Source organism: Oncorhynchus kisutch, linkage group LG29 (assembly GCF_002021735.2).
Source record: "Oncorhynchus kisutch isolate 150728-3 linkage group LG29, Okis_V2, whole genome shotgun sequence".
Classification (NCBI taxonomy): domain Eukaryota; kingdom Metazoa; phylum Chordata; class Actinopteri; order Salmoniformes; family Salmonidae; genus Oncorhynchus; species Oncorhynchus kisutch.
Window position 1 is genome coordinate 34,687,159 of NC_034202.2, and position 23,920 is coordinate 34,711,078.

Sequence of the window (23,920 nt, forward strand, 5' to 3'; positions counted from 1 at the left end):
TCTAACTATTTTCTATAGCGTCCAAAATATTTGTTTACAATGGCGGAGGACTGCCAAGATGGAGGCACTCTGGCTTCAACACAGCGCCCCCATTGGTCATCTAGTGCAAAGCATTGATTTCCATTAGTTACTATAGCCACAAAGTCAAAATTGGCTATCGTAAAAATTCAGGCAAACAAAAATGTGCTTTTCGGGCTTAGTTTAAAGTTAGGGTTAAGCACAAGGTTAGCAGTGTGGTTAAGGTTAGGTTAAAGATCCGATTTTTAAAATAAATATACATTTTAGAAATAGGCGTGGTTTGAGACTTTGTGGCTGTGGTAACTAGTGATTACCGGGAAGACACTGACAGAGGATTTCTAAAATGGCGACGTCTTTAGGAGCTAACACTTACAATAGACAAAATTGGGAAGACGCGGTATGTTTTAAGTGATATTTTTCAGTTAATCTGAAAGGAAAATGTAATGTGTAATTGTTATTCTGCGATATTGATTGCGTCAATAAGCAGTGGTACTAGAGATACGTTCAGTGTTTTCCTGGGAGCTCGCTTAGCTAACTAGCTAATGGCAAATGGTTTCTAGCTAGCTAAGTCGTTGCCCTTTTAATAGTTAACAAAATAAACATTCACAGCTGCGTAGCTAAAAATGTAATGTTCTTGAACTATTTAATCGATTATTCAAAGTAGCTAGCTAGTTAATTTGTAAAATATCAGATTATAGCTTTATCGTTAGCTAACCACGTTACTAGTAGCTACTGTATGTTAGCTAGCTAACGTTAATTGTTTTGTTTTTTGCCATCTTCACTTCCACAGGATTTTCCCATTCTCTGCCAGACATGTCTTGGAGAGAATCCTTATATTCGAATGGTACGTTTAATCAATTCTTTAACTCCGGGTTAATGTTCTCTGGGAGCTAACTAACGTTAGCCCATTATCATGAGTATCCGTTCATTAACAGTAACATTACACATACCATAAGTCATTGGACGAAGAGCGTCTTCTGTAGGGGGAAGTTGTATTAAGATCCCCGGCACTCAGTCTGAAACATTAAAACGTATCACTTGCGGTAGAGCGTCTTCTGTAGGGGGAAGTTGTATTAAGCGTAACTCGGGAAGTGCAGCAGCAGTGTAGATTGTCAGATGGAGTCACCCGTAGCTGTATGGATCTGTTCAAAACCGCTACAATAAGTGCTTATTTTTGTTATAACTATGTTTTTCTCTGATATAAGGTAAGGGCCATATAGTTCGAAAGCCATATCCCAAGCATTGATTGACGTTTCTAAGCGTTAAAACACAGTGTCGGGATTGTAGCTCACTCAAGGCAGTAATGGGCCAAGCTAATGGCTTAGAATTGTTGGCATGAGGCTGCCTAGAGTTTTTGAGAGCTAGGAGCTAACCATCTTTTTGCTAAATGTATGTTCATGTAGCAGAATCTTTAATTGACATGTCCTTCTAGATAAGGTAATTCAAAACAGTTACTCATCCTGTATCACAATCTGTTTTTTTTGCTAGACCAAGGAGAAGTATGGCAAGGAGTGCAAGGTAAGAAATTCACAAGTGCATTAATGCTCAATTGGATTAATCAGTCACAGTTACACATATAGCAGAGTTCTCCAACATAGGTTCTGAGGAGAAACCCTGTACATAAGTAGAGTACCCTGCTACAGAGTATGCCACTGCAATCTAAACATTCACTGACCTCCTGCTTCCTCTATGTCCTTCTTAGATATGTGCCAGACCATTCACTGTGTTCCGATGGTGTCCTGGGACCCGCATGCGCTTCAAGAAGACAGAAGCGTGCCAGACGTGCAGCAAGATAAAGAATGTCTGTCAGACCTGCCTGCTGGATCTAGAGTATGGTGAGTCAACACGGACAGGGTTTGGATCAGGTTATATTTGTACCATCCAGAGAATGACTACACGCACACAGAGTTGTACAGGTATATAATTTAAAAAAGTTGCATGTCCGACAAGTTCAGAGTGGATGTTAATTTTCATTACTCCTTCATCTAGGCTTGCCAATACAGGTCCGAGACACTGGTCTGTCAATCAAGGACGACGTGCCAAAATCAGATGTGAACAAGGAATACTACACACAGAACATGGAAAGAGAGGTGATCTATTTTCCCTTATTCAAGATCAAAGGTAGTTGGTAAAATGATCTGCGTCCCGTGTGTAATCTTCTAATTGTTACCAGACAGATCAATGTTTACATTCTGTCGTCTAGCCTAAGTCTGCTTGCTTCGTAAATATCCTAACAGTGTGTTCATGCCAAGAGTGTTCAGATAGCACCCTCTGACCCTTCTCATTTTCCCTTGAAGATTCCAGACAATGTTTACTCGCCAAGTCACATGACTCATTCATGAGGACCACCCAGAAATATCTGGTCTTTGGTCCTCTGGTCTTAGTTGTGTACCTTCTGTGGCCAGGTCATTCGTCATTATTTCAGTCTTCATGCGATCTGGTAAATTTAAATGGTTCAAATTTCGGTGAAATGCATCCACTTGACAGTCGCTCTCTCCTGACTGCAGATAGGGAACTCTGATGGTACCCGGCCCGTGGGTCTCCTGGGTAAGGCCCCCAGCTCTAGTGACATGCTGCTGAAGCTAGCCCGCACCACACCTTACTACAAGAGGAACAGACCACATATCTGCTCCTTCTGGGTGAAGGGAGAGTGTAAGAGAGGAGAGGAGTGTCCTTACAGGTGAGCAACTGTCAACATCATGAAACCATAGGTGCAAAGAAATACATGGCACATGTTAAACATTGGGCAGTTGTTGACTTATGAGCCAATGGGAAAAAGTAAATGCAGTGGCACAGGTCTGGTTCTCGACTTTGGCCAAGATAAGAAGATTGTTTCCAAGATGTTGACAGACGTTTTATCTCTGAACTACTGCACTCCAGGCATGAGAAGCCAACTGATCCAGACGATCCCCTGGCAGACCAGAACATTAAGGACCGTTACTATGGTATCAACGACCCTGTGGCTGACAAGCTGCTGAAGAGAGCCTCCACCATGCCGAGACTGGACACTCCAGAGGACAAGTCCATCACTACACTGTACGTGGGGGGGCTCGGAGACTCCATCACAGACTCTGAACTCAGGTGAGTGCCTGCCCAGAATAATACATTTTTACTCCAAATGAGTAAAAATGTACTCATTTACAGGAATGGCATGTGGAATAGTTACAGGGGAGAGGAGGCGGGATAAATGAGCCAATATAACTGCTTGCCCCCCAACAGGAACCATTTCTACCAGTTTGGGGAGATCCGAACCACCACCATTGTTCAGAGGCAGCAGTGTGCCTTCATCCAGTTTGCCACCCGTCAGGCTGCAGAGTTAGCTGCTGAGAAATCCTTCAACAAGCTCATTATCAACGGTCGCAGACTCAACGTGAAATGGGGCAGGTAAAGTACCATCCTATGATATGACAGTCTCATGCACTTCCACCTGTAGTTCCTAATACTAGTGACAGGTGGCTGTGGCAGCAGGTACCTGTGTTTCTGTTGACTGATTGCTCTGTTATCACAGATATTGCAAGTAAAAGCACCTCCAGTGTGACATGAGTTGATGTGATGGACTGACTGTGTTGTTCTGTTCCAGGTCTCAGGGAGAGGGGGGAAGGAGGGACGGGAGAGGGGGGAAGGACGGAAGGGGAGAAGGGCTGACTGAGATGGGGCTGAAGCTGGAGCCGGTACCTGGACTGCCTGGAGGTGAGAGCTATACACAGGGAGAATCTCAATTTAATTTCCTTAATGCCTAGCTACCTCTGTCTATCACCTCATCCTCAAAACTCATTAGATGAGAAGGTCAGAGGATGAGGGACCTCAGACCTCTTCCAATGGGGTTTGAGAAGGAGGCTAGAGGATAGGAACCAGGGTTGTCGCAGTGACCTTATTATCGCCACACCGGTAGTCATGAGTCATGAACGCAGTAAAATTCTATGTGACTCGGTCGCGATAATCTCCTCTTGTGCACTGAGGACATGCATTAGTAGTACCCAACTCGCTAACACTCATAAGGTCACTAAGGGTCTGGTACTCAGGGCTCTATTGCCTCTCTAACCACTCTGACATCAATGCAATGGAAATCACATCAAACACTTATCATCAAAACAGTACATGCTTTTAAAACTCATCTCACTGTGATGGATTCATTTAAAGAAAGAAGTTCAACAACATGTTGTAACTGAGTGGGTAACGTGGTCATTGTAGATTTTGTTTCAAATTCTAACACAAGGAAATGGACAGCACTTTCTAAGGTGATGATTCTCTTATGCATAGGCCTGTATATGAAAAATGATATATAAAAAAATTATGATAGCCTACTGTAGGGCTGGGTGATATGATGATATACAGTTGAAGTATTTGGTAGAATTGCCTTTAAATTGTTTAACCTGGGTCAAAAGTTTTGGGTAGCCTTCCACAAGCTTCCCACAATAAGTTGGGTGAATATTGGCTCATTCCTCCTAACAGAGCTGATGTAACTTGAGTCAGGTTTGTAGGCCTCCTTGCTCGCAGACACTTTTTCAGTTCTGCCCACAAATTTTCTATAGGATTGAGGTCAGGGCTTTTTGATGGCCACTTCAATACCTTGACTTTGTTGTCCTTAAGCCATTTTGCCACAACTTTGGAAGTATTTATTTTTATTTTTTTATTTTACCTTTATTTAACTAGGCAAGATCAGTTAAGAACAAATTCTTATTTTCAATGACGGCCTAGGAACAGTGGGTTAACTGCCTGTTCAGGGGCAGAACGACAGATTTGTACCTTGTCAGCTCGGGGGTTTGAACTTGCAACCTTCCGGTTACTAGTCCAACGCTCTAACCACTAGGCTACCCTGCCGCCCCAAGTATGTATGCTTGGGGTCATTGTCCATTTGGAAGACCCATTTGCGACCAAGCTTTAACTTCCTGTCTGATGTCTTGAGATGCTGCTTCAATATATCCACATAATTCTCCTCCCTCATGATGCCATCTATTTTGTGAAGCGCACCAGTCCCTCCTGCAGCAAAGCACCACCACAACATGATGCTGCCACCCCCGTGCTTCACAGTTGGGATGGTGTTCTTCGGCTTGCAAGTCTCCCCCTTTTTCCTCCAAACATAACGATGGTCATTATGGCCAAACAGTTATATATTTTTTTCATCAAACCAGAGGACATTTCTCCAAAAAGTACAGTCATTGTCCCCATGTGCAGTTGCAAACAGTAGTCTGGCTTTTTTATGGCGGTTATGGAGCAGTGGTACACCTTTTGCTGAGCGACCTTTCAGGTTATGTGGCTATAGATACTATTTTTCTTGGGTCTTGGCTGATTTCTTTAGATTTTCCCATGATGTCAAGCAAAGAGGCACTGTTCTTGAAGGTCTGCCTTGAAATACATCCACAGGTACACCTCCAATTGACTCAAATGATGTCAATCAGCCTATCAGTGCTTCTAAAGCCATGACATCATTTTCTGGAATTTTCCAAGCTGTTTAAAGGCACAGTCAACTTAGTGTATGTGAACTTCTGACCGACTGGAATTGTGATACAGTGAATTATCTGTGAAATAAGTTAAATAATCTGTCAACAATTGTTGGAAAAATTACTTGTCATGCACAAGTAGATGTCCTAACCGACTTGCCAAAACTATACTTTGTTAACAATAAATTTGTGGAGTGGTTGAAAAACAAGTTTTAATGACTCCAACCTAAATGTATGTAAACTTCCGAAATGATAGAAAAATGTCTAGTTTATTTAGTTGTCGCAAATCACACGATACGGCACTATTTTAGTCAATTGGACGTCGCTTTGCGTGGAAGGAAATTTGCTACGCAAACAAACATGAAAGAGAGTGAACGTGACAGAGCACGGAGACACTGAGCTCGTACCTAACAGAGGGGCTACTTCGGTCGCATGGACGTGGTTTGGGTATGAACAGTCTGACACGGACCAGAAATCCGTCCTCTGCAACATATGCCACAGGCCGGTCCCGACAACAGGCTCAAACACCACTAAATTCCTTTACCACCTACGCAAGAATCACGTGAAACAGTACGGAGAGTCTACGGATGACCCAAAAATGTAGTCGAGTGCTCAAAACAAACCCCTGACTCAGATGTTGCAAGAGGCTTTTGCCCCGCGACACACCATATGGCAAAGAATTACGAAGATGGAAGGAGATAACAGCTGCCGTTACCAAGACATGGCCCCAATTTACACGGTCAGGAAACGGGGGTTTCGAGAGTTGGTGCCAACACTCGACCCAAGGTGCCAAATGCAAATACCTTTTATTTGTTGAGTATAATTCAAAATGTAATAAGAAATAGGCCTGTACATGTGGTCACTTTATATAAACTATTTATTCATATAATTTACAGAAAATGTGTCTCGTGATATGTATCGTTATCTGGATATGAAATTACCTATATCGGGAAATTAGATTTTGGCCATGTCGTCCAGCCCTAGCCAACTGCATATTACACACGGCATAAAAAATACTGATTTGAGATATCTTTGGAATGTTATTGGTCTAGCATAAATTCATTTCAGCCTATAGTTAATTTGTATTTGAACATGCCCTATTACTAGGCTATTTTCATAATTAACAGGTTGAAACATTTACCTTTATAGCTACAGAATCTCATTACTGAGTTTCCATTTCCTCTTCTCTTCCTGCGTTTCTTCCACCAGCGTGCAGAGAGTAGGGCTGTCAACAGTTTAATGAAATGGTTTTTTTGTGAAAACACATTACTATTTGTGTTTCTGAGCAGATTTCACTTGTTTTCCCAAATGAAGCATTGGGTAGCTACAGGAACATGTTTGGATAGCCCATGGCATACAGAGTGCAGTCTGAGGCAAGGAACAGAGCACACTGGCTTTCTTAATAGCCTATAGGCCCATCATGCAGCCATATTTGTTTTGGTTTCTAAGACATTCTAAGCTTTGTATCATTCACAACTAAAGTTAGCAAATAACTCTAAATCTACCGTTTCGGACCTGTTTCAATTGATAACTTTTACGCTCACTTCATTCAGCTAAGTTCAATTATATTCTTGTTACAATAAAATAATGGCACTTATCAGCATATATTTTCAGCTAAACGAACCAGCCTACAGCGTGATGCATAGCCAGACAACATACAGTAGGCCAACTCATTATGTTCTTCTGAAATCCATTTTCTTCATCATGTTTCTTTAGACCTGACTAAAATAATGGATTTATTGTGATGGCGTATATTCAATTGATTTATTTGACTTGTCAACGTTCCAAAGGTACTTATCAGCGACTTGTATGTGTGGAGGCCTGGAGATGCTAAACATGTTTATGCATGGGTAACCAGTTAATAACACTCTATTACGTTCCAAAACAAAGGCCCTATGCAAAACCCTCACTCTGTCACTCGAACGTGTTCCAGCGTCCGCCTGCCAGCTGGAAGCCTTTGCTAGTAGGTGTGTATGTAGGCTATCTGCTCCTCATCTCTGAAGCCTAGGTTACTGTACTCCTGATGTTACAAGCATGATTCAGAAATGAGGGAGAGGTTTTAAAAGAATGGATTAACTTTTTCAATGCTAGTTAAGGATACTATAGTTATGTTTCACATTGAATTTATTAACTACAAAAAGTTGTTTCTAATTCTTGTGCTCCTCTGTACGCACAAGCTTGCTAATGTTTGCTCTGGTCCAACGTTAAACCAACTCGGAAGTTCAGACATTCAAAGTTCCTCCGTAGAAAGCCCTCCGTAGGGGTAATTCTGTGGGACTAATTCAGATAATGCATGTCATAAAGATACCCAGCGCTTCAAAGTAAGCTTCATCCACCTTCTCGCAAAATTTCAGTTGCATCTCGCGGCCTACACTGTCACTGGCAGCACAGTGTGTGTGGGTTTGTCATGATTAAACCTTGCTGAATAACAGAAATCATGCTGTTATGGAAAATAAAACTTCTTTCCTATACAGATTAAATAGCTTCCATAGCAAGCTACTCTATCCCCACTAATTGGTGAAGTATTTTAATGGTTTAGAGGTTTAAAAAGGAATATCAACCAGTATCTTTTTGGGGGTTCGAACCGGTTGCTGGTAGGAGCAGTGTAACGGAATAAAAAATATAATGGTTTTGCTCATAATGAAACGATTTGAAAATAATTTCGGTTTCAACCCCTGAGTAAAACCCTCACACACATTTTACCGTACTCTTCCAGTGATGTGACTTGTCAATACTGACCCTCTGTCTCTGTCCTGCAGCGCTACCTCCACCGCCTGTGGATGAAGACACCCCTACCAACTACTTCAACCTGGGCCCCAACTCAGCTCCTCCTGTCATGAACATCAGTCTACCCCCACCCCCCGGTGTGGCTATGCCCCCCCCTCCAGGTAAAACAAGAACCCCCCCTGAAGTGGACCAGAAAAAACATTTTCAAAAGTGTTTTCATTGTGTTGTCCTCTGAAGTACAGATAGACAGAGTAAATTAGGACAAGTAGATTTTTTTTATTTTATCCCCCTCAACTAAGATTTTATAACCTGTGGTGTTTCTATCCCTACAGGCTTTGGGCCACCCATGTTCCACTCCATGGACCCTATGGGGATGCCCCCTCCCATGGGCATGAGGCCCCCTGGCCATGTCCACTACCCCTCCCAGGATCCACAGCGCATGGGTGCACACGCCAGCCGTCACGGAGGCTCCTAGACCCTCGTACCTCAGTTTATGATTAACATCGTTATAATTTGACCAATTTCGCCCTATTAATAACTGACACAGTGACTATAGTCACAGTTCACAGATGTGAGATGCTTCTTTTATATACGTGTAATGGAGAAGAACCTCTGTTTTGTGCATCGGCAAGGTCTTGCTCGTTAGGAAACTGGAGTGCTGAACAGTATAGTTTTAAATGATTCGTTATACCTTCCTCCATCGAACCTACAAGTAACTGCCAAAATAAAGGAAACAAAGTGTCTTTAATAGGGTGTTGGGCCAAAACTGCTTCAATGCGCCTTGGCATAGGACTCTACAAGTGTCTGGAACTCTATTGGAGGGATGCGACACCCATTCTTCCACAATAAATGAATTCAGTGTTTTGTTGGTGGTGGAAAATGCTGTCAGACGCATCAGAATCTCCCGTAAGTTTTCAATTGGTTTGAGACCTGGTGACTAAGACACACACATTTTTAATCACCTATGCTCCTATGAGACCCCTTTTTTCCCCCCAGTCACTGATCTCTTCTAACCATGGTAGCCAAAATAATGGGCAACTGGTCGTTTTTATTGCTTAATGAACTCAGGAACCACACCTGTGTGGAAACACCTGCTTTCAATATACTTTGTATCCCTCATTTTCTAAAGTGTTTCCTTTATTTTGGCAGTTACCTGTATGTTCTATCTCTGGCTTGTATATTTGAAAGGGGGAGGGAGGGTTACGTTTGCAAGTTGTGCATATTGTACTGAACCTTTCTTATAGAAGAGAATGTCTCCATTTCTACAATTCTTTTTCCTTATGCATTTTATGCAGAATTGTCAGATGTTAACAGTCTTCAGAACAACCAATTGTTAAGACCATTTTACTTCCATGTGGTGGCACTATTATCTAAAGATTGAAGGTGTCCATGACTCCACAGCATTGTCAACGTCTTTTATTATAACTGTGAAAAGTGTATGGTTAAAATTTGCTTCATTAAACATATCCTTTCTTTTAAAGTGTTTTTTTGTAATAGCATAATTTAACAAGTTGTGACCTTGATGAAGTATGACCTGGTCTAAGACATTGTGGATATCATTAGCTGTGGCAGAACAAGACAAGGAGAGAACATTATTTTTCTAAAGTGATTACATGCTAGAAAATTGCACATTAGTATCCACTGTTTGGACTTGCAGTTTGTCTGTAAGAGTGTAGCGAGGTCATCTAAAGCTGTCATGGAGCACGTTCGACATTGAAGCTGACTTTACAGGAGAGTCAAGACTGATCAACAAATCCCCTTCCATCATATATAACTAAATATTATTTGTAGATCAGTCAGTCACAAGTTACCCATGATGCTCTCCGTCACAGCCATGGGTTCAGAGGTCTGAAGTCTCCGTTTTAGCAGTGTAGTGGGCAGCCCAGCCCCTTGGGGTGCGGTTGAAGTTGGGCCGGTCACATATGCTCTCCCAGGTCCGACTCGGTTCAGTATGGGCTTGCAGGAGCTCAAACCCTGGCAGGGGGAGCATCCTCACACTACCTGCTGTCCCCCCAAATGGCATCGGGGCCCTACAGAAATAAATGGGTGTCAGGATCTGCAGTTAGTAAGTCTTAACGAATCCCCTTGCCGACAAGGTCGGGCGTAACTGGAAGGCTGCAAGTTCAAATCCCCGAGCTGACAAGGTACAGATCTGTCGTTCTGCCCCTGAATAGGCAGTTAACCCCCTGTTCCTAGGGCGTCATTGAAAATAAGAATTTGTTCTTAACTGACTTGCCTAGTTAAATAAAGTTGAATTGAAAAAAGTACAAATCTGTCGTTCTGCCCTTGAGCAAGGCAGTTAACCCACCGTTCCCCGGGCGCCAAAGACATGGATGTCGATGAAGGCGGCCTCCTGCACCTCTGATTCAGAGGGGTTGGGTTAAATGCAGAAGACATATTTCAGTTGAATAAATTGTTGGACATCTGACTAGGTATCCCCTTTTCCCTAAACCACAGATGAAATCAAATGTATCTCACCATAAGGCCTCTGGTGTGGGTCATGGTAGCATGGTGAGTAGATTCTCAAAGTTTAATGACTAGTTCTGATTAGTAATTTACCTTTGTATCTTGATATAAATCTGTCTTGAGTGTTTTCTAGAGTTGTGTGGGGATCAGCTTACAGACGCTGTGTTTTAAAATAGACGCGTTACTCAGTGGCCCAGGCTGGTGTGAGCCAGCGCCAGATTCTGGTTTCACAAGCAGACGACAGCCTTTTAGAAAGAGGTTTCAGAAGCCAGCCAAGGAGCAAACCAGAGGAGGTAACCAGAGGCCTAGAACTTTCTTTGACTACTGAAAGATTGACTCTTGAGTATTTCTCAAAACACACACTTTGGTTAGTCAACCACAAGCTGTGTGAGGGTGTAGTGAGTGGTCAAGGGCAGGCTATAGAGCCAGTCACTTGGGCTCACCTGTTGAAGCATCTGTAGTTGTTTGGGGTGAGCTTCTGTGGCAGCTCAGGGAGATGGGCAGAGATGGCAGACAGCAGCTTGTCACTGTTACCGTTATGGTGCTGAATCTGCCATGGGGAGCAGTAGGACTTGGGAATCACAGTGACGTTGAACCTCTCATGAGGAACTTCTTTCAGAGGCCCATTGTAACCTTTGAGGGAGAGGTGGATTGTTATTGTAGGGGTAATACCCTGTCCCCTTCCATCAGACAGACAGACACTCTCTCACACTCAGTTACCTGGGGCCAGGACACTGGGGTTTCCCTTACTGGCTATTGTGTTCTTCAGGGATCTCACTAGGCTGTTTCTTCCTGGTTGTCCAATAAAGACCTCTGTGTGGTAATTCTTCTTCCCCCCTTGTAAGGCTCCCTGGTTGTGTGTACTGCTATGGTCTGGCTGCTGGGGGTCGTGGGGCACCACCCTGTGAGTGTCTGGTGCTACATTCTCCAAGGTGAACCTCTCCACCCTCTTCTGTCTCTCCTGGTACATTCTGGAACCTATGTTAGACCGCAGGTTAAGCTCTTCCATCATCACATCCTGAGGAACGCTGATCTTCTTCCCCAGGTCAAAGTGCTCTGAGGTGTCAGCAACACAGAGACAAGAGAACATACAACGGCAGACACGTAGATAGTGTAGACAGATGAACAATCAAATAAGTAGAGAGGTAAACACAGACTAACGTATTAATATCCTCCACAGTCTTTTGACTTGATTGTAGTGACCTCTTTACCTTACAAGCAAAGCCACTGCCCAAGCCGGAGCTGGAATGATTCAATGTTCTCTATGTCTTCGGTGTTCAATAGAATATAGCTAACTGGCTCTAACAGTACATGACTGAATTGCAGACACATCATACAGCTAACCTCTCATTGTTTGTAACAGTATCTGATTCTGGCACATTAAGTTCTGTTTTCAGACTCTGAATGAGGATGGTTACTTCAGGACGGTGTTTGATTGCTGGGGATGTTTAATCATTAAACATGACACTTGGAGGAGTATGGGACATGCTGTTCTTGTTATTAGGTCATGTATGTTAGATTCATGGCTCTGCCCCACCCTGCTACTATGAGTCACACCTCGTCTCAGAATAATGATATTCCTCCCCTGGAGTGATATACATTACTGGGTTCTCACTCCCTTCACTCCCTCATAATTCACAACTCTCACAGTTGAGCTCAGGGGGAATGCCGTTTGCCCTGTTGATCTAGAATATATGAACTTTTCTGGATCAAATAGGATTGAAAGGGAAACAAAAGATAATGGAATTCTCCTATGAAATGCAATGCAATGTGGCATTCTTTTTCAATAGCTCGTCCTGAGTCTTGACTCCCTCTGTGGACTGTGGTGGTTGCCATACCTCCTTGTTTTTCCATGCACAGTTCCTGGACCAACTGTTTCCTCTGCTTGGCCAGGTCACAGTCTGTTTCCTGCATCGTCCCTGTCAATAGGATTACACCCTGCCATCAGAGACTAGTGTGATTACACCCTGCCAAACAGAGAGCAGTATGATTTCTCCCTGCCATCAGACACTAGAATGATTACACACTGCCATCAAATACTAGTATGATTACACCTTGCCATCAGAGACTAGTGGGATTACACCTTGCCATCAGACTAGTATGATTACACTCTGGCATAAGATACTAGTATGATTACACCCTGCCATCAGACTAGTATGATTACACCCTGCCAGCAGACTAGTATGATTACACCCTGCCATCAGAGACCAGTGGGATTACACCCTGCTTTCAGAGAGCAATATGATTACACCCTGCCATCAGAGAGTATGGCAGATAGAAACAGCCTATGTAAGCATGTGTTGTTCTTATGTTATAAGGGTGCGGCAGATAGCCTAGTGGTGAGAGCTTTGAGACCAGTAACCGATCGAATCCCCGAGATGACAAGGTAAAAATCTGTCTTTCTGTCCCTGAGCATTAACCCAGCGTTCTTCGGGCACTGAAGACGTGGATGTCGATTATGGCAGCCCCCCGCACCTCTCTGATTCAGAGGGGTTGGGTTAAATGCGGAAGACACATTTCAGTTGAAGGCATTCAGTTGTACAACTGACTAGGTGTCTCCCTTTCCCCTAATCTTGTTACTACATAACAATCCAGCATAGTAACACATAAACATCCAGAGATATTACAAGTAAACTGGTCACAGCCAAGCCATTCTGTCGAATGTCACGCAGCGTACAATGTATATAGAACATGAGTTATACCGGAGTTATACAGTAATAAAGTGTGACTAACCGACAGAACAGATCCTCGTGTCATCATGATGTCTTACCTGCTATTGAAATTCCAGAACTACCTCCAGATATCAGCAAACTCACTCCCGAATGAGGCTGTAAGAAACTGCTTAATAATTGCTTATGTCTCTTTATTCAAGGCAGAGCTTCCTTTGCTAATGGAAGACTGGGTTCTGACGGTCGGACCACCCACCTTAGATCACAGGCTTATTTTAGTGAGTGGTGGTCACTAGTCAGAGTGTGCTCCTCACATTATCCCCGATAATAAAAACATGATCTAGCTGACACAGACCCTGAATGGACACCATGGTCCAGGGGTATTCAAATCTTACCTTACGAGGTCCACAGTCTAAATCAGTACCTGATACGAGGGAAGAATGAATAGAAGCAGTGGAACTGGTTTCAAGGTCAATAGAATTTGAGGGCCATAATCTACACTGCTCAAAAAAATAAAGTGAACACTTAAACAACACAATGTTACTCCAAGTCAATCACACTTCTGTGAAATCAAACTGTCCACTTAGGAAGCAACACTGATTGACAATAAATTTCACATGCTGTTGTGCAAATGGAATAGACAACAGGTGGAAATTATAGGCAATTAGCAAGACACCCCCAATAAAGGAGTGGTTCTGCAGGTGGTGACCACAGACCACTTCTCAGTTCTTATGCTTCCTGGCTGATGTTTTGGTCACTTTTGAATGCTGGCGGTGCTTTCACTCTAGTGGTAGCATAAGACGGAGTCTACAACCCACACAAGTGGCTCAGGTAGTGCAGCTCATCCAGAATGGCACATCAATGCGAGCTGTGGCAAGAATGTTTGCTGTGTCTGTCAGCGTAGTGTCCAGAGCATGGAGGCGCTACCAGGAGACAGGCCAGTACATCAGGAGACGTGGAGGAGGCCATAGGAGGGCAACAACCCAGCAGCAGGACCACTACCTCCACCTTTGTGCAAGGAGGAGCAGGAGGAGCACTGCCAGAGCCCTGCAAAATGACCTCCAGCAGGCCACAAATGTGCATGTGTCTGCTCAAATGGTCAGAAACAGACTCCATGAGGGTGGTATGAGGGCTCGACGTCCACAGGTGGGGGTTGTGCTTACAGCCCAACACCGTGCAGGATGTTTGGCATTTGCCAGAGAACACCAAGATTGGCAAATTCGCCGCTGGCGCCCTGTGCTCTTCACAGATGAAAGCAGGTTCACACTGAGCACATGTGACAGACGTGACAGTCTGGAGACGCCGTGGAGAACGCTCTGCTGCCTGCAACATCATCCAGCATGACCGGTTTGGCGGTAGGTCAGTCATGGTGTGGGGTGGCATTTCTTTGGGGGGCCGCACAGCCCTCCATGTGCTCGCCAGAAGTAGCCTGACTGCCATTAGGTACCGAGATGAGATCCTCAGACCCCTTGTGAGACCATATGCTGGTGCGGTTGGCCCTGGGTTCCTCCTAATGCAAGACAATGCTAGACCTCATGTGGCTGGAGTGTGTCAGCAGTTCCTGCAAGAGGAAGGCATTGATGCTATGGACTGGCCCGCCCGTTCCCCAGACCTGAATCCAATTGAGCACATCTGGGACATCATGTCTCGCTCCATGCACCACAGACTGTCCAGGAGTTGGCGGATGCTTTTGTCTAGGTCTGGGAGGAGATCCCTCAGGAGACCATCCGCCACCTCATCAGGAGCATGCCCAGGCATTGTAAGGAGGTCATACAGGCACGTGGAGGCCACACACACTACTGAGCCTCATTTTGACTTGTTTTAAGGACATTACATCAAAGTTGGATCAACCTGTAGTGTGGTTTTCCACTTTAATTTTGAGTGTAACTCCAAATCCAGACCTCCATGGGTTGATAAATTTGATTTCCATTGATAATTGTTGTGTGATTTTGTTGTCAGCACATTCAACTATGTAAAGAAAAAAGTATTTAATAAAAATATTTCATTCATTCAGATCTAGGATGTGTTATTTTAGTGTTCCCTTTATTTTTTTGAGCAGTGTATGAAGTTACAGATACTATTCTCTCAGTAGTTCACTGTGCCCTCATCGTGTGTGTGACCTACACTTTACTGAATCGTCTTCAGGAATATACAGTACATTAATGCACAATGAATTTGACACAGACCAAATCGTTTTTTTGTGTGTTTACCATTCCTGTCTCAAGTGTAATGATGACAGTGTCCACTGTGCGGCAGCACTGACTTACTGTCTGACAACAAGGCAATGACAACAAGGCAACCAGTGACAGGGGATGGAATGGTGCTTGTCTACATTGATGGTACAAAGCAAGCATATCACATCAAGTATGAAGAGATTCTTCCAATTCAATATTTATTTGATATCACAGTCTCAATTCACACAATATAGATTCTTTGTCATTTTTTTAAATTTTATTTTTTACAAACAGTGAAACCACACCAACTACAAAATCAAACCTTTTTTTGTGAGTGTATGAATGAAGCCTTACTCACGTGCCTTCAACTAAAGAGAGATGTTCTACTCAAAACGCTATTCGCCCATTACATGCTCTCTCCCTTGTTTTTACTTGTGCTCTTCAAGGATAGTTTTTTTCTTCCATCGACTAAACCAAAGAAAGTATCATTCCAGAGCAGTGGCAATAACCCTTAATGGGACCGGAGGTGTGATTTTTCTCTTGTTGATGGTCTCTGTGGTGAACCCAAAACCTTCCATCCATTTTCTTGTGGCTGGATTTGAAAAGCCAGCAAGCTCTCAAATGTTTTGGGGACATCTTCAGAGAGAAGGCTTCATCTATAAAACCTGTCACCATTGCATTGGGTGTCAACATATGTATGTGAAACACTCAAAAGTGTGTTTTAAAAGCATCACGTTGGATATTCAGGGGTTAGTCATCTATCTTCTTATTTACAATGTTGTTGGAAATCCAGTTCATGCCGTCCTGTGAGAACAAGTACATCACATATACACATGAAATATTCCAAGCTACAGAATTTCCAAAGCAATCAAAGCATAAATGTATACTGTACTGTGTTACGTTTGGTCATAGGACATCATGCCTGACCTCCTGACCTGATCCTCCAGCACAGTACTCAGGGGCAGATGATAATCTGGAGCTTTACATGGCATCCATGTTGTGTTACGAAAATGAGGCGAAACATTTGTCGACCCCCCACTAGTTTGTTTTCGCTCTTAATTTCCCCCTCACTGAGATGTTGCCCCGACAACCCTACTGTAAACTGTAATGACAGAATCTCCTGCACAGTATGTGAAACGATCAGAAAATATTAGGAAAAGATTCTACTAAGACTACTACGTTCTGAAAAGATCCTACTAATGACATGGTGGCCAGCAGAGAATAACCTCTGATTCTCCTGTGGGCTCTCAATTATTTTACTACATGAACAGAGTGAGAACTGGATACTTTCGACAGTGCAGACAGGCTGTACCACATGAAGAGGAATAGATAGAACATGAACTGACATTGGATGATGCCTTCAATATCTGTCTTGTAAATCCTAGAGGATGATACAGTACTGTTGTTATTTTATATCATGAATCGGTGTCTGATATGATATGATTTGATGATTTGATATGATTTGTCCTATTTTGAGAGAGATATTGTGACCTACCTGTACACCCTCTCCAGAGACAGCTGAGCAGGCCTGGATCTGCCACGCCCGGTCGCGGTATGTGTGCAGGTTCAGGCCCTCTGCGATCTCGCTGGCGGGCGAGGCTGTGGCCAGGTCCTGCTTGTTAGCGAAGATGAGCACCGGTACCCCCTTCAGGTTCTCCTCATCAATCAGCTCTGATAGCTCCTGAGGGACCAAAGGACCAGTGTTATCCGACTCAGAGCTGAACAAAGTCTTGGAGACTATATCTCTGTGTTGCCAGCACTTAAAGGTTTGCATGTCCACTGTTAATATGCAAAGCTTACTGTTAACATTAACGTTTTACAAGACAACACTTGTGGAATAGGGTATAACAGCTATTTCAGTTGGCCTCACCAGTCCTGTTTCTTCAAACCGCTTCTTGTCTGTACTGTCTATGACATATATCTGGAGGAAAGAAGAATATAGAATCAAACTGAGACGTTTATTATCTTGTAACACAAAGAAGATTGATTCTCTATTCAGTTTCTAGCTTTTATTGAGATTGAAGATTCTGAAATAAACTAATGCCCAGTTTTTTTCCCCCAACCAATAGAACAGGCTGTAGTCTAAATCTAAACTGTAGTTAATGGAAACTATTTTACTCTCTGAAACAGATTACAGATATAATAAGACCAATTAAAATGACAAAAGTGCTAACATAATTTACACACCAACAAATCTGTGTTTTCCAGATATTTCTTCCAGAAGGGTCGGATCTTCCTCTGTCCTCCAATGTCCCACACGTTCAATTTCATTCCGTGAGACGTGAGACTCTTAATGTTGAAGCCCTTTGGCATCAATGGAGAAGCAGAATTCATTGATCTAACACAGTTTAGCAAAACACAGCTTTATTCTGTTACAAGTGGCTCTAAATAAGCATTTATTTATAACATAACTTTATTAGAACCAAATCCTGACATGACCAGAAAGACAGGTACAATGATACAAAACTTGAACCTCGATTTGTTACCTGGAGGTTACAAAATGTGTGTTGCACCCTCTCTGACTTTATGGTTAAGTAATCTTCAACCCCCGGATTAAAGTCTCAGCCTAGTCTCTATTCTTAGTCTAGCTAAATGTATCATTGCCAATGTGCTATTTTCTGCGACAGAGGGACTGCACAAACCAACCGACTGTGATGCTTTGCTACCAGATAACATGGTATGAAGAAGAACCAAGTCAAGCATCACTACTGTGGTATTTTAGAGACATATGAACATCTTATTTGATGTGTTGAAGTCAACATTGGAGGATACTACTTGTCTACTTCCAGAGCCGCGAAGCGTTTGACCTGGAGTGACCTGACCCTGGTACAGTCATCTAAGACATTGATATGATCAGAGATCAGATTTTGAATCAGCAGGTAAAAAAAATGCTTCCATTGAGTAAGTGCCATTAGTGGTATGTTGCCTTGGGCAACAACCTGAGGGAGGAAGTGTCACATGATTGTCATTACAAAACTACATGGCCTGCTTATGTAAGTTCAGAGCACGCCAGGATCGGATCTGACCTGTGTGGGAGTAATGGTGTTGACATCCTCGGATGATAGCTGTTTTAGCAGCGTTGTTTTGCCAGCGTTGTCTAGACCCAGGAGGACTATCCGAAGTTCCTGTTCTGTGGTTCCTTTTAATTTCTGTAGGACTGAAAAGAACCCCTGAGCGAAATGAGATAGAATAGGATATTACAAACAGACACAGAAAGCAATTAGGAAGCTTGTAAGGGACTACTATCTAGTTTATTTGCAGAGAAAGTGTCAACTCATCAGTTAGCTTCTTATTAAAAAGGGGAAACAATCAGTCCCTGAATCACGCTCTAGGACTCATCAACATGTACATTCCCATCAAACTCAAAGATCAGCAGAAGGTAGCAAGCGGGATTACCTTTTCAACTTCTCCCATGTTGAATGATGTGCTTCAGAAGGCAGGAAAGAGGACAGGGAAGAGACAAAGCCTCATTCTATGATGAATCTTCAGAGTTGAGCACAGTGTTGTCCAGCAGGTACCCTGTAAATAGGCCTACAGATAGATCCTTGGTCCCCCTTATGTCCGTTTGAAGCGTCCAGAGCCGGGTGGAGTCATCTCCTGCTTGGCCTCCCTCAGGAGGAGGAGGTGGGGGCCAGGGAGGGATTAGCGGGCCCCGATTAGCCCTCCCTGTTGTGCACGCCTTTCCTCCGCCTCCATTGGCTTCCGCCCCTCCCTTGCTCTTCCAGTTCCTCCCTTCCATGCATTAAAGACTTTACCTGGATTATCCTCCCCACCACCTGTTACAAGACACCCGGGGTTCTCTATCACTCTGAACTACCACATGTTACAGGACACCCAGGGTTCTCTATCACTCTGAACTACCACCTGTTACAGGACACCCAGGGTTCTCTATCACTCTGAACCACCACATGTTACAGGACACCCAGGGTTCTCCATCACTCTGAACCACCACCTGTTACAGGACACCCAGGGTTCTCCATCACTCTGAACCACCACCTGTTACAGGACACCCAGGGTTCTCCATCTCTCTGAACCACCACATGTTACAGGACACCCAGGGTTCTCCATCTCTCTGAACCACCACATGTTACAGGACACCCAGGGTTCTCCATCACTCTGAACTACCACATGTTACAGGACACCCAGGGTTCTCCATCACTCTGAACCACCACATGTTACAGGACACCCAGGGTTCTCCATCACTCTGAACTACCACATGTTACAGGACACCCAGGGTTCTCCATCACTCTGAACTACCACATGTTACAGGACACCCAGGGTTCTCCATCACTCTGAACTACCACATGTTACAGGACACCCAGGGTTCTCCATCACTCTGAACCACCACATGTTACAGGACACCCAGGATTCTCCATCACTCTGAACCACCATATGTTACAGGACACCCAGGGTTCTCCATCACTCTGAACTACCACATGTTACAGGACACCCAGGGTTCTGCATCACTCTGAACCACCATATGTTACAGGACACCCATGGTTCTCCATCACTCTGAACTACCACATGTTACATGACACCCAGGGTTCTCCATCACTCTGAACTACCACATGTTACAGGACACCCAGGGTTCTCCATCACTCTGAACTACCACATGTTACAGGACACCCAAGGTTCTCCGTCACTCTGAACTACCACATGTTACAGGACACCCAGGGTTCTCCATCACTCTGAACCACCACATGTTACAGGACACCCAGGGTTCTCCATCACTCTGAACCACCACATGTTACAGGACACCCAGGGTTCTCCATCACTCTGAACCACCATATGTTACAGGACACCCAGGGTTCTCCATCACTCTGAACTACCACATGTTACAGGACACCCAGGGTTCTCCATCACTCTGAACCACCATATGTTACAGGACACCCAGGGTTCTCCATCACTCTGAACTACCACATGTTACAGGACACCCAGGGTTCTCCATCACTCTGAACCACCATATGTTACAGGACACCCAGGGTTCTCCATCACTCTGAACTACCACATGTTACAGGACACCCAGGGTTCTCCATCACTCTGAACTACCACATGTTACAGGACACCCAGGGTTCTCCATCACTCTGAACTAGCACATGTTACAGGACACCCAGGGTTCTCCATCACTCTGAACTACCACATGTTACAGGACACCCAGGGTTCTCCATCACTCTGAACTACCACATGTTACAGGACACCCAGGGTTCTCCATCACTCTGAACTACCACATGTTACAGGACACCCAGGGTTCTCCATCACTCTGAACTACCACATGTTACAGGACACCCAGGGTTCTCCATCACTCTGAACCACCACCTGTTACAGGACACCCAGGGTTCTCCATCACTCTGAACTACCACATGTTACAGGACACCCAGGGTTCTCCATCACTCTGAACTACTACATGTTACAGGACACCCAGGGTTCTCCATCACTCTGAACCACCATATGTTACAGGACACCCAGGGTTCTCCATCACTCTGAACTACCACATGTTACAGGACACCCAGGGTTCTCCATCACTCTGAACCACCATATGTTACAGGACACCCAGGGTTCTCCATCACTCTGAACTACCACATGTTACAGGACACCCAGGGTTCTCCATCACTCTGAACTACCACATGTTACAGGACACCCAGGGTTCTCCATCACTCTGAACTACCACATGTTACAGGACACCCAGGGTTCTCCATTACTCTGAACTACCACATGTTACAGGACACCCAGGGTTCTCCATCACTCTGAACTACCACATGTTACAGGACACCCAGGGTTCTCCATCACTCTGAACTACCACATGTTACAGGACACCCAGGGTTCTCCATCACTCTGAACTACCACATGTTACAGGACACCCAGGGTTCTCCATCACTCTGAACTACCACATGTTACAGGACACCCAGGGTTCTCCATCACTCTGAACCACCATATGTTACAGGACACCCAGGGTTCTCCATCACTCTGAACTACCACATGTTACAGGACACCCAGGGTTCTCCATCACTCTGAACTACTACATGTTACAGGACACCCAGGGTTCTCCATCACTCTGAACCACCATATGTTACAGGACACCCAGGGTTCTCCATCACTCTGAACTACCACATGTTACAGGACACCCAGGGTTCTCCATCACTCTGAACTAGCACATGTTACAGGACACCCAGGGTTCTCCATCACTCTGAACTACCACATGTTACAGGACACCCAGGGTTCTCCATCACTCTGAACTACCACATGTTACAGGACACCCAGGGTTCTCCATCACTCTGAACTACCACATGTTACAGGACACCCAGGGTTCTCCATCACTCTGAACTACCACATGTTACAGGACACCCAGGGTTCTCCATCACTCTGAACCACCACCTGTTACAGGACACCCAGGGTTCTCCATCACTCTGAACTACCACATGTTACAGGACACCCAGGGTTCTCCATCACTCTGAACTACTACATGTTACAGGACACCCAGGGTTCTCCATCACTCTGAACCACCATATGTTACAGGACACCCAGGGTTCTCCATCACTCTGAACTACCACATGTTACAGGACACCCAGGGTTCTCCATCACTCTGAACCACCATATGTTACAGGACACCCAGGGTTCTCCATCACTCTGAACTACCACATGTTACAGGACACCCAGGGTTCTCCATCACTCTGAACTACCACATGTTACAGGACACCCAGGGTTCTCCATCACTCTGAACTACCACATGTTACAGGACACCCAGGGTTCTCCATTACTCTGAACTACCACATGTTACAGGACACCCAGGGTTCTCCATCACTCTGAACTACCACATGTTACAGGACACCCAGGGTTCTCCATCACTCTGAACTACCACATGTTACAGGACACCCAGGGTTCTCCATCACTCTGAACTACCACATGTTACAGGACACCCAGGGTTCTCCATCACTCTGAACTACCACATGTTACAGGACACCCAGGGTTCTCCATCACTCTGAACCACCATATGTTACAGGACACCCAGGGTTCTCCATCACTCTGAACTACCACATGTTACAGGACACCCAGGGTTCTCCATCACTCTGAACTACTACATGTTACAGGACACCCAGGGTTCTCCATCACTCTGAACCACCATATGTTACAGGACACCCAGGGTTCTCCATCACTCTGAACTACCACATGTTACAGGACACCCAGGGTTCTCCATCACTCTGAACTACCACATGTTACAGGACACCCAGGGTTCTCCATCACTCTGAACCACCACATGTTACAGGACACCCAGGGTTCTCCATCACTCTGAACTACCACATGTTACAGGACACCCAGGGTTCTCCATCACTCTGAACCACCACCTGTTACAGGACACCCAGGGTTCTCCATCACTCTGAACTACCACATGTTACAGGACACCCAGGGTTCTCCATCACTCTGAACTACCACATGTTACAGGACACCCAGGGTTCTCCATCACTCTGAACTACCACCTGTTACAGGACACCCAGGGTTCTCCATCACTCTGAACTACCACATGTTACAGGACACCCAGGGTTCTCCATCACTCTGAACCACCACCTGTTACAGGACACCCAGGGTTCTCCATCTCTCTGAACCACCACATGTTACAGGACACCCAGGGTTCTCCATCACTCTGAACTACCACATGTTACAGGACACCCAGGGTTCTCCATCACTCTGAACTACCACATGTTACAGGACACCCAGGGTTCTCCATCACTCTGAACCACCACATGTTACAGGACACCCAGGGTTCTCCATCACTCTGAACCACCACATGTTACAGGACACCCAGGGTTCTCCATCACTCTGAACCACCACATGTTACAGGACACCCAGGGTTCTCCATCACTCTGAACTACCACATGTTACAGGACACCCAGGGTTCTCCATCACTCTGAACCACCACCTGTTACAGGACACCCAGGGTTCTCCATCACTCTGAACTACCACATGTTACAGGACACCCAGGGTTCTCCATCACTCTGAACTACCACATGTTACAGGACACCCAGGGTTCTCCATCACTCTGAACTACCACCTGTTACAGGACACCCAGGGTTCTCCATCACTCTGAACTACCACATGTTACAGGACACCCAGGGTTCTCCATCACTCTGAACCACCACCTGTTACAGGACACCCAGGGTTCTCCATCTCTCTGAACCACCACATGTTACAGGACACCCAGGGTTCTCCATCACTCTGAACTACCACATGTTACAGGACACCCAGGGTTCTCCATCACTCTGAACTACCACATGTTACAGGACACCCAGGGTTCTCCATCACTCTGAACCACCACATGTTACAGGACACCCAGGGTTCTCCATCACTCTGAACCACCACATGTTACAGGACACCCAGGGTTCTCCATCACTCTGAACCACCACATGTTACAGGACACCCAGGGTTCTCCATC

The 23,920-nt window shown here is 44.7% G+C and overlaps 3 protein-coding genes across 5 annotated transcripts; 1 reads left to right on the plus strand and 2 right to left on the minus strand.

The window, feature by feature from the left end:
* The first annotated feature begins 315 nt into the window (after positions 1-315).
* Positions 316-9,666, plus strand: LOC109878713 (pre-mRNA-splicing factor RBM22). Its single transcript, XM_020470917.2, has 11 exons — positions 316-415; positions 809-862; positions 1,507-1,536; positions 1,721-1,853; positions 2,008-2,108; positions 2,526-2,698; positions 2,899-3,099; positions 3,238-3,402; positions 3,599-3,708; positions 8,219-8,347; positions 8,519-9,666. Exons 1-11 carry the CDS (start codon positions 362-364, stop codon positions 8,659-8,661), a joined length of 1,293 nt encoding a protein of 430 aa, XP_020326506.1. The 5' UTR covers positions 316-361; the 3' UTR covers positions 8,662-9,666.
* LOC109878714 (myozenin-2) lies at positions 9,588-13,621 on the minus strand. Of its 3 annotated transcripts, none has more exons than XM_020470918.1 (5): positions 13,423-13,621; positions 12,491-12,571; positions 11,373-11,708; positions 11,096-11,285; positions 9,588-10,216 (listed from the first exon to the last, which is right to left on the minus strand). In XM_020470918.1, the coding sequence occupies exons 2-5, from the start codon at positions 12,564-12,566 to the stop codon at positions 10,027-10,029; spliced, it is 792 nt and encodes a 263-aa protein (XP_020326507.1). In that variant the 5' UTR covers positions 12,567-12,571; positions 13,423-13,621; the 3' UTR covers positions 9,588-10,026. The 3 variants fall into 3 exon arrangements, with proteins under 3 accessions (XP_020326507.1, XP_020326510.1, XP_020326509.1); XM_020470921.1 differs by having other exon boundaries at positions 12,491-12,590; XM_020470920.1 differs by having other exon boundaries at positions 12,491-12,619.
* Positions 13,622-15,686: 2,065 nt separating this feature from the next.
* LOC109878711 (ADP-ribosylation factor-like protein 3) lies at positions 15,687-19,219 on the minus strand. Its single transcript, XM_020470915.2, has 6 exons — positions 18,892-19,219; positions 18,522-18,665; positions 17,683-17,799; positions 17,366-17,416; positions 16,991-17,176; positions 15,687-16,299 (listed from the first exon to the last, which is right to left on the minus strand). Exons 1-6 carry the CDS (start codon positions 18,907-18,909, stop codon positions 16,246-16,248), a joined length of 570 nt encoding a protein of 189 aa, XP_020326504.1. The 5' UTR covers positions 18,910-19,219; the 3' UTR covers positions 15,687-16,245.
* Between the last annotated feature and the right edge of the window lie 4,701 nt (positions 19,220-23,920).

What these genes read in the sequence shown, in the direction of transcription:
- LOC109878713 (XM_020470917.2), top strand. Translation starts at nt 362, where the DNA reads ATGGCGACGTCTTTAGGAGCTAACACTTACAATAGACAAAATTGGGAA. An exon ending in GACAAAATTGGGAAGACGCG is followed by an intron (nt 416 to 808) that starts GTATGTTTTAAG and finishes TCACTTCCACAG; the next exon opens with GATTTTCCCATTCTCTGCCA. An exon ending in CCTGCTGGATCTAGAGTATG is followed by an intron (nt 1,854 to 2,007) that starts GTGAGTCAACAC and finishes TCCTTCATCTAG; the next exon opens with GCTTGCCAATACAGGTCCGA.
- LOC109878714 (XM_020470918.1), bottom strand. Translation starts at nt 12,566, where the DNA reads ATGCAGGAAACAGACTGTGACCTGGCCAAGCAGAGGAAACAGTTGGTC. An exon ending in CCCCAGTGTCCTGGCCCCAG is followed by an intron (nt 11,286 to 11,372) that starts GTAACTGAGTGT and finishes TCTCCCTCAAAG; the next exon opens with GTTACAATGGGCCTCTGAAA. An exon ending in AACTACAGATGCTTCAACAG is followed by an intron (nt 10,217 to 11,095) that starts GTGAGCCCAAGT and finishes TTATTTCTGTAG; the next exon opens with GGCCCCGATGCCATTTGGGG.
- LOC109878711 (XM_020470915.2), bottom strand. An exon ending in TGGAAAACACAGATTTGTTG is followed by an intron (nt 17,417 to 17,682) that starts GTGTGTAAATTA and finishes TCTTTCCTCCAG; the next exon opens with ATATATGTCATAGACAGTAC. An exon ending in GGTTTGAAGAAACAGGACTG is followed by an intron (nt 17,177 to 17,365) that starts GTGAGGCCAACT and finishes TTGGTCCCTCAG; the next exon opens with GAGCTATCAGAGCTGATTGA.